The sequence below is a fragment of the Sapajus apella genome, unplaced genomic scaffold (genome assembly GCF_009761245.1).
Source record: "Sapajus apella isolate SASKATOON/1434 unplaced genomic scaffold, GSC_monkey_1.0 scaffold37, whole genome shotgun sequence".
Taxonomy (NCBI): Eukaryota; Metazoa; Chordata; class Mammalia; order Primates; family Cebidae; genus Sapajus; species Sapajus apella.
In genome coordinates this window covers 19,968,857-19,979,139 of record NW_022436977.1, presented here as the reverse complement: position 1 = coordinate 19,979,139, position 10,283 = coordinate 19,968,857, and the positions used below count along the sequence as shown (strand labels likewise).

The 10,283-nt window shown below is 42.8% G+C and overlaps 1 protein-coding gene across 22 annotated transcripts in view; it reads left to right on the top strand.

Moving 5' to 3' along the window:
• Positions 1 to 1,240: 1,240 nt before the first annotated feature.
• SLC28A2 (solute carrier family 28 member 2) overlaps positions 1,241 to 10,283 on the top strand; it is a 75,912-nt gene continuing 66,869 nt past the window's right edge. For 13 of the 22 annotated variants that reach the window (XR_004274901.1, XR_004274900.1, XR_004274902.1 and 10 more), the window contains exons 1-2: positions 8,516 to 8,635; positions 9,539 to 9,635. Coding sequence is in view for 18 of the 22 variants with exons in the window: in XM_032297578.1 (XP_032153469.1) it covers positions 8,530 to 8,635; positions 9,539 to 9,635 (203 nt within the window). In the remaining 4 variants the exon portion in view is untranslated. Of the gene's footprint in view, positions 1,625 to 8,515; positions 8,641 to 9,538; positions 9,636 to 9,770; positions 9,861 to 10,283 lie in introns of those variants that run through there. The other 9 variants (XM_032297573.1, XM_032297570.1, XM_032297574.1 and 6 more) reach the window with 7 other exon arrangements.

The following is a 10,283-nucleotide window of genomic DNA, read 5'->3' as shown; positions in this document are numbered from 1 at the left end:
TACAGACATGCGCTACCATGCCCCAATTTTTTTTTTCTTTTTTTGGTATTTTTAGTAGAGACAGGGTCTCACCATGTTGTCCAGGCTGGTCTCGAACTCCTGAGCTCAAGCAATCCACCCATCACGGGCTCCCAAGGTGCTGGGATTACAGGCATGAGCCACCACACCCAGCCATTAGCCAGTTATTAAAATGATACTTTTGGATTACCTGATACAAGTGACTATTTCCCTGTACTTCTATTCTAGTTTAATGTTTCCACCAATCTTGTAGGCAGATGTGATCATAAATGAAATCATTCTAAACTCAGCGTCTTCTGTATGAGAAAAATCACTATCACTCCCAGTATTTCTTCGTCTTTTATTTTTGAGACAGAGTTTCCACTCTTGTTGTCCAGGCTGGGGTGTAATGACACCATCTCAGCTCACTGCAACCTCTGCCTCCTGGGTTCAAGTGATTTTCCTGCCTCAGCGTCCTGAGTATCTGGGATTACAAGCATGCACCACCACACCCAGCTAATTTTTGTATTTTTAATAGAGATGGGGTTTCACAATGTTGGCCAGGCTGGTCTTGAACTCCTGACCTCAGGTGATCCACCTGCCTCAGCCTCGCAAAGTTCTGGGATTACAGGCATGAGACACCATGCCCAGCCCCTCTGAGAATTCTTTATCTTTCCTACTTAGCATTTCTCCTTCTTATACCTTGCAGAGCTCTGGGAGGAAAGGCTGCCTCCAGCACACCTATGAGGCCATCTCAGTCCTCGCTGAGCTGAACATGTGACCCAGACAGCACTAAGGGCAGAGGGCACTGGTGATGTGCTGAGCTCCAGAGCTTCAGTATCAACAACAACCTCCTACAATTATAGCCTTAGCAGACTGTGGAGCTGAATCTTTATTCTCTATTTGCTGAACTTCCTGGGAGACTTCTGCAAAAGAGAGGTGATAACTGCCTTTTGCAGAAGTGAAAATCGAGGCTTAAGGGAGCTAAATACTTTCCCCAAAGTCTCTACGTCCCTTTGCCCACAGAGCCTCTGACTCCAAATTTTTCCATTTCTTCTGTAAAACAAAACAAAACAAAACAAAACAAAAAACTCCAGGAGAGATTAAACCCTGAAATGCTTAATAACAAATAGTTTGGTGGAGGATTTACTTCCTTATAACTTGTTTTCTGAGTAAGGGTAGATTTTACCAATGGGATAGAATTAGAGTGTCTAGGGGGAGGATCAGGAGCGGGAGACCAACACCAACTTTCTTAGACTTCGTCCACTTCACATTTAGCCATGGAAAATAATTAGCCAACTATAAATCAATAAGGAATACCAGACGTCAGGCTTTTCTAATCAGAACCCAACCCAAAAGTCTGCCAGGAAGTTCAGCAAATAGAGAATAAAGATTCAGCTCCACAGTCTGCTAAGGCTGTAATTGTAGGAGGTTATTGTTGATACTGAAGCTCTAGAACTCAGCACATCACCAGTGCTCTCTGCCCTTAGTGCTGTCTGGGTCACATGTTCAGCTCAGCGAGGACTGAGGTGGCCTCACAGGTGTTCTGGAGATGGTCTTTCCTCCCAGAGATCCCTGTGGTACATCCTGTCGGGGAGGGCCCTGCAAGGTATAAGAAGGAAAGATGGTAAGTAGAAAGAGACGAAGGAAGGCAGGGTGTGGTGGCTCATGCCTGTAATCCTAGCACTTTGGGAGGCTGAGGTGGGCAGATCACCTGAGGTTAGGGGTTCGAGACCGGCCTGGGCAACATGGTGAAACATCCTCTCTACTAAAAATACAAAATTAGCTGGGCGAGGTGGCACACACCTGTAATTCCAGCTACTTGGGAAGCTGAGGCAGGAGAATCACTTGAATCTGGGAGGCAAAGGTTGCAGTGAGCCGTGATTGCACCATTGCAGTCCAGCCTGGGCAACAAGAGCAAAACTCCATCTTTTTTTTTTTTTTTTTTTTTTTTTTTTTTTTTTTTTTTTTAGACGGAGTTTCGCTCTTGTTACCCAGGCTGGAGTGCAATGGCGCGATCTCGGCTCACCGCAACCTCCGCCTCCTGGGTTCAGGCAATTCTCCTGCCTCAGCCTCCTGAGCAGCTGGGACTACAGGCACGCGCCACCATGCTCAGCTAATTTTTTGTATTTTTAGTAGAGACGGGGTTTCACCATGTTGACCAGGATGGTCTCGATCTCATGACCTCGTGATCCACCCGCCTCGGCCTCCCAAAGTGCTGGGATTACAGGCTTGAGCCACCGCGCCCGGCCTAAAACTCCATCTTAAACAAAAAAAGTGGAAGGAAAAAGAAAGAGATGAAGGAGTGTGAGGGAGACAGAGAGGAGAGAGGGAAGGAAGGAGGTAGAGAAAAAGAGAGTCAGAAAGATAGAGAAATTAGAAACAGGATACAAAAACAGAGGACAGGACTGACCTGGCAGTATGCCCCTGTAATCCCAATGCATCAGGAGGCTGAGATGGGAGGATCAGGAGGATGGATTGAGCCTGAGAGCTTGAGGCTGCAGTGAGCTACAGTTCCACTGCTGCACTCCAGCCTGAGCAACAGAACAAAATCCTATCTCAAATAAATAAATGAGTAAATAAAATTAAAAAAGTAAACAGAGGGCAGGAAAGAAAACAGAATCCCTAATACCAGGACAGAGCACTTGTAGCTCCTTAGGATTTGCCATATTCTCTCTCACTTTACTTTCTGTGGTTGGATAGATAATATTTAGTTGATCTTTCAGTCAGATGCCTAGAAATGCTTTACTGAAAAAGCAGGCTTTCCAGCACCTGTTCGTAGAATTGGCCAAGACCAGTGCTGCAGTGCTGCAGGCTATTTATCACTTCCCTCCGCTATTTACAGACCCTTCATTCAGAGTCTCGTTTCTCAGAAAGGAGACTGCCATGGGAGACAAAGCTAAAGAGAAAAATATCTTACTTTTCACAGGCAAATGCCAAAAAGCACAGAATTCCATGAGGAATGAAAAGCATTTCAAAAAAATAAACTACAATTAGATATATGACATTAATATAAAAATAAATAATAGGGTCCCTTGGAAAACATTTGTCATCACCATCCCTTTAAACCTACTGTTTAACTGTCCCCAGTAATTTAGATGGTCTGGTGTTCAAGGCCACTCCTATCCAACGTGTCTTTTTTTTTTTTTTTTTTTTTTTTTTTTTTTTTTTAAGACAGGGTCTCGCGCTGCTGCCCAGGCTGGAGCCTAGTGGCATGATCAGAGCCCCACTGCAGTCTCTACCTTCCAGGCTCAAACAATTTTGCCCCCTCAGCCTCTGGAGTAGCTGGGACCATAGGTGTGTACCACTATGTCCAGCTAATTTTTTATTTTTTGTAGAGACAGGGTCTCACTATATTGTGCAGCCTACACAGTTGAGTCTCAAACTCCTGGACTCAAGCGATCCTCTGGCCTTTGCCTCCCAAAGTGCTAGAAGGACTACAAGGTATGAGCCACTGCAGCGGGCAGAAATGTGTCTGAAAATGCTTCCTGTCACATTCTATTCCATGTTTCTTTTTTTCCTTCACAAGCTCCTCCCTGAAGGAACCTCTCTGGTGAGAGGGCACAAAGGCTCAATATCTAGCTCTAACACAAGGCCAGAGGAGGAAAGGGTTAGTAGGAAACAGAAGTGTAAGGAATGCTTTACTCTGCCTAGAGGCAAGGAAGGGGATTTGGGAAGAGGTGACCTCTGAGAAGATAACAGTAGTTTGAGATTAGGACAAATTGACTCTGAGATATCAGTGGATCCTCTAGGCAGAAATAACCTTCAGGTTTTTGCAAAGACAGGAGTGTGGGTGAGAGGTTAGAATTGGAGAGAGGGACTGGGTGTCATCTCCATGAAGTGGGAGGTGTGTGATGGACTGTTGGCTTCACTGAAGCCTGAGTGCATGACAAGCAGAGCAGAGGGTCCCTATGACATGCCCACCTGGCAGCTTCTGCAGCTTCATAACCTGCATTACCACACCCAATGCAGTTGGGGTTAGTGGGGATATCTTAAGGTCCATTGTGTTCTAAGAATCTAAATGATTTGAAGAGGTAACCTGCTTCACATCATTAGATAACAGCTATTTTTTTACCCTGGCTGGCTCCAAGGCCAAATGGAATTGAAGGGGCAGGTGGACCTCCAAGTAACCCCTTGGTTCTTTGATTTCTTTAACCATCCTCAGAAGTAGGACAATTTCCCAAGTGTGTTCTCTTCCTTAGCTGATAACAAAATAGTTTATCCTCTTATTAGCTCAACGATAAGAAAGCTGGAATTTTCAATTCGTTGGTTCTTTTCCTTTCCTCTAAATATAATTCCTCCATTTTAAATAAATTTTCTGGATTTTATCCAAAGGTCCCTAAATGACACTGCAGTACTGCATTAACATGGGCTGACCTAAAATTAGCAATAAAGAAGGGGTCACCCATGTGGGGCAATCTCAGGGGTGCTAGGAATGTACTCATGTTCAAAGCTATCTATCCAGCTCCTTTCCTTAGGTTACAGCATTATTTCTTCTGTTTTATTACTATTTATTAACACTTGCTATGCCTGCTTCATAGCAGCCTAGGAAGCACTGTACATTTGAGCGGTTGATGATGAGTTTTTTAGTTGGTTGGTTGTTTTAGTAAACTTTTTTATTTTTTTAGACACGAAGAGTCACTTTTTTTGTTTGTTTTTTAAGACGGAGTCTCGCTCTGTCGCCCAGGCTGGAGTGCAGTGGTGTGATCTCGGCTCACTGCAACCTCCACCTCCCAGGTTCAAGCAATCCTCCTGCCTCAGCATCCCGGGTAGCTGGGATTACAGGCACCCATCACCACACCTGGCTAATTTTTGCATTTTTAGTAGAGATGGGGTTTCTACCATATTGGTCAATCTGGTCTTGAACTCTTGACCTCAGGAGATCCACTCCCCTCAGCCTTCTAGAGTGCTGGGATTACAGGTGTGAGCCACCATGCCTGGCCTGAAGACTCACCATGTTGCCCGGGCTGGTGTGTAATGGTGCAATCATAGCTCACTATGGCCTCAAACTCCTGGGCTCAAGTGATCCTCCTGCTTTGGCCTCCCAACATGCTGGGATTACAGGCATGAGCCACCGCACCTGGCCTTGTGTGTTTGTTTTAACTAAGAGGCTTTTTGTCTAACAGATGGCTGAGGGCATCACAGAAGAGACTGGAGCTTTTCTGGAAGTGAGATGGGGCAGGAATAGCTTCATGGGCACGTGACCTGGGCATCACACAGGGCTCCACTCTCAGAAAGGCCCTGTGCTTGGTTGAATGCTCTGCTGTTGCTGTCTTAAAACTCTTAATAATTTTTGGACAGGAGACCCATATTTTCATTTTGCACTGGGCCCTGCAAATTATGTAGCTACTTCTGGACAGGTGAGTTTCTTTTGAAGAAAATTCTGAATCTGAGGGTAGGAGACAATAGGAATAAAAATGGAAGTTATATAGGAATGGGTAGAAAGGCACCAGACATTACTCTGAAATATGGGTTGAAGTCCATCAGTATTTGTTGAATTGAACTGAAGTGAGGTGAAGAGTGGTCCACATTGAACACCGAGCTAAGCACTTCACATGAATTAACTCAGCCTCATAAGGATTCTACAAAATGGGCACTATATTCACCCAAGTCAGTTCTTAAACTAATGCAGTTTTGTTATGGCCAAATTACCCTTTTTCTTACAAAATGGTAGGCAATATTTTTATACAGCTCTCTCCACCTACCCCTCACCCTGCCTTCCTGCACAATCTGCTACTGTTTGAAGCTACAGCTTTAGAGCTGGAAGTCTTCTCACAAGGTAGAAGTGAAAACCTTGTAATTGTATCCATTCCCACTATAGGATCCAATAGTTGTTTCCACTAAAATGCATCTTCCTAGAGGACAGGACTCTTGTCTATCTGGGTCACTACTGCATCCTCAACATCTAAGACTGTCCAGCATAGTAGTAGACACTCAATAATTATTTATAGACTTCCACTTTTGGCCAAGATAGAGTAACAGGGTCCAAATTTACCCTGTCACCTTCAACAACTAAAAAATCCTGACAAAATATATGCAGCAATGGTTTTCAGATATTGGACAACAAGCAGTACAGGATGGTAATCCCTGAAACAAGAGAAACATCATGAGCCCTAAGTCATCCCAGCTTACTTCCTGGGAGAGTTTCCAGGCCATAGCTCAGGGAGGTGGGATAAAGACCAGTGGCCTCACAGAGTTCAGAGTTCAGGGAGGCCATGTTCGCTAGAATTCACAGGGCACAGTATGAAGGGGGAGTTAGTGGCACAGAGAGATAGCTGATCTGTACAAGCATGTGAGGAAACTATTGAATTCTGGGAAAGAACTATGAGACAACAGCAGGTAGAAAAACCTCAGAGCTCACAGAGGCAGGGAACCTACTAGCTGAAACACTTTCTAGCCTTTGGGGCATTGAGTAAAGATCTCAGAATAGGATTGCCTCTACAGTACAGCTAAATTAGTTCTGGATTAAAGGCTAACAGACCTGCCTAATAAAGCAAAAAAAAAAAAGCTGCAGTATTCAAACTGTTTCCAAGTAATTTAACTACATATAAGAATGAAGTCCAAAAATATGTAAAGAAATACAAAAAATTCCAGTACTCAACTATATAAAGCTCATATTAACTGTCACCTTACTTTAAATTATCTAGCATGCAATAAAACATAAAATAAGATCCATAACAAGGAGGAAAAATCATTCAATAGAAGCAAACAGAGAAATTACACAGATAACGGAATTAGAAGACAAAATGATTAAAACAGGTATTTTAATACATCCCTTACATATTAAATTACGTTCAAGAAGGTAGAGGAAGTAATGAGCTTGATGGAGAAATGAAACACATAAAAAGAGATTTGAAATAGAACTCTGGGCCAGGGGTGGTAGCTCACGCCTGTAATCCTAGCACTTTGGGAGGCCGAGGTGGGGTGGATTGTCTCAGCTCAGGAGTTCGAGATCAGCTTGGGCAACATGGTGAAACCCTGTCTCTACTAAAATACAAAAATTAGCCAGGTGTGGCAGCATGCACCTGTAATCCCAGCTACTCGGGAGACTGAGACAGGAGAATCACTTGAACCCAGGGGGCAGAGGTTGCTGTGAGCCGAGATCATGCCATTACACTCCAGCCTGGGTGACAGAGCGAGACTCTGTTTAAAAAAAAATACAACCTCTGGATACAAAAAATACAACATCTTAAATTAAAAGTACACTGGATAGGATTACTAGCAGCTTAGACATTGCAGAAGAAAAGATTAGTGAACTTGAAGACATAGCAATAGAAACTATCAAAATAAAAGATGCAGAGAAATAAGACTGATAACAAAAGAGAGAACACTGTATGAGAGATTAGCAGTTGTTTTTGGCAGGAGGGTTAGTTAAATGCCAGCTACTCTATTAAGACCAAAATTGTTAAGTCCCTATATTCTCCTTAGTTCTACCTGCTTCTTCCAGTAATTGAAGGAGATATAAAAGCAGAAAAAAATAAAATCATCTATTACTTATATCCTATTTATATACCAGATGGGTTTTTTTCCAGGCTGCCTTGTTTTCCAGGAGTAACCTCTAGGCTTTAGGAGAGTTACCACCTTTAGGACAGTTATAAGGTTCAACTTCCACAGAAATGACCAGAGCTAGCCTCTCATCCTGGCTCTCCTCTAACTGTATGACTTTAGGCAAATTGCTCATCTTCTTTGAGTTTTTTTTTTGTTTTTAAATCTAAAATAGGATTAGTAGCTGATTTGGTTACCTTACAGGAATATTGTGAGGATAGTGAAAGTATAGAAAAATATTTTGAAGGACTATAAAATGCTGTAGAAAGAGAGAGATCTCTTATTTATGTTTAACCCTACAGCCCAGAAATAGCTTAAAACTGGGAGTGAGGGACTCAGGATATAGAATTAGCTTAGTCACTAACTAGCTTTTGACTTTGAGTAAATCACTTTATTCTTCCTGATCTGTAATTCGAGAGAGCTTATCAATCAAAATATGTGATAAGGCAAAAAACAAACAACGGAGCCCAAGTCAGTTAATTGAGGGGAGGTACAGTTAAATCTCTTCCTCTTGGCAGTTGGCTAGTCCAGTGGTGGGTAATGCTTCCAGGGATATGCCTGTTAGAAGTGCCTGCAGAGTTCTTTGCTTTTGCTTTTGTTTATCGACAGGGTCTCACTCTGTCGCCCAGGCTGAAGTGCAGTGGTGCGATAACAGCTCACTGCAACCTCCACCTCCCCAGGCTCAAGGGATCCTTCCACTTTTGCCTTCCGGGTAGCTGGGACCACCACACCTAGCTAATTTTTGTATTTGTTGTAGAGACAGGGTTTCGTCATGTTACACAGGCTGGTCTCAAACTCCTGGGCTCAAGCAATCCACCCGCCTCAGCCTCCCGAAGTGTTGGGATTACAGGCGGGCACCACCTCTGCAGAAGTCTTAGTCCTGCAAAATCGTCTTAAAAACATATAATATTTAACTTGAGAGGTGTAGTCCTCCTCTACAGTGAGGGCAGGCTCAGCAAAGGAGGGCCCAAGACATAAAACCAACCAATGGCCGGAAAGCCCCCATGCCCCACCCAAGCTGTCCCTCCTCCCTTGCAGCTGAGCTTTTCTTTCAGTCCTTCACTGAGGAGCCAAAGGGAATCAATTCCACAAGGTGGGGTAAGCAAAGGTGTTTGGGGAGGGCAGGTGCCTAATTTCCAAATTTTTAAAGAGATCATATTTAATCTAAATGCAGGTGGTTCTGTACCTAGTCAGGAAGGCCCTAATTTACGCAATAAAAGTTGAATGAAATCATACTTTAAATGCTTAAAGAGATCACATTTTTAAAAGCAATTCTACAGGGAAGGGAATTTTCTGCAAAGTAAAGAAGCATCTCAGAATGAACTTATACTCTAATTGTGAATGTCTATGTATTAAGTTTGCTTGTTCTGTGGCCCGAATGTTTGCTTATTTTGTTTAAAACTTTATTTGGGATCATTTACATTCATACTAATTATTTTAAATGTAAGTTTCCTTAATTTAACTGATAAGGAGTTCTCTGGGGCATAAAAAACAATTCTTATGCTATATTACAGTCAGGAACTTGAAGGCCTATTAATCTTTGTCTGTTCAGCAATATTTTAGGGTCTGGCTCTTCCCAACTCCCTTCTCCCTGTTTCCTTTTTACTCAGCACGTTCAGCGGGGCCTCCCCAGGGCTAAAAGGAGTTACCTTATGACTCTTTGAGGATCCATGTAGGAACCTTTATAGACCAGATCCTGGGGCCCTGGGTGGGGAATTGATTCATTTCAATTTCCCTGCCTTTCATTTCTCTTCTCCTGTCTTATTTCCCCTTCTTTAGCTATTCACAAGAAGAAATAGGATTTGATTTTTCATTATTTATTAAATCAAAATGATGTATCCAATCTTCTCAATTCTCAGTTCTTAAAGAAATCAACTAAGCTTTCAAAGACTTTTAGTTTTGTGTTTTCCAGGGATAACTGGTCCTAAAAATTCTCCCCATCCCCACAGGACAGAATGACCAATCTTTCAGGCTTGGCCCTTAATTTGTTTTTCAGTTGAGGAGAACAGGAGATGGAGAAAGCAAGTGGAAGAGAGTCCATTGCTCCGTCCACAATGGAGACTGGCACAGAGAACCCGGGGCTGGAGCTCATGGTAATTCACCAGTTTAGTTTCTCTTTGCAGAGCTGTGGGCTGCTGCATGGGCCCCTGTAGGGTCTTTGGCTGCTCTCAATCCCCATCATCCCTGGCAGGGCCCCATGACTGATCTCAACTCTGCCTGTGCTTATAGGAAACAGAAGTAGAGCCTGAGGGAAGCAAGAGGACTGATGCACAAGGATACAGCCTGGGGGATGGACTGGGCCCTCCCACTCACCAGAGGTATTGTTGTTTCGGAATCTAGTTCAATTAGGAAAGGGCCTAGGGTGGGCTGCCCCTTCAGGCAGCTTGTGGTCTTGTTACAACCACTCCACTTTACCATGTGCATATCTATCTATCTATCTATCTATCTATCTAGATATCTATATATATATGCACATGGTAAGGTGGAGTGGTTGTAACATATATATATGTTACAATCATGCATATATATATATATAAATATATATATGCACATATATAGTAATTAATTTTTACTAAACCTGTGCCATAAACAACAGGAGTTCAGCATATCAGTGTTGGTTGAAAACAAAAATAACAATGGTAGTGATAATAATGGCTAACAGTTTTTTGAGTATATACTTACTATTTTGCAGATTGCTTTATGTAACACATTTATTTTCATAACAATAGGTAGGTATTCAT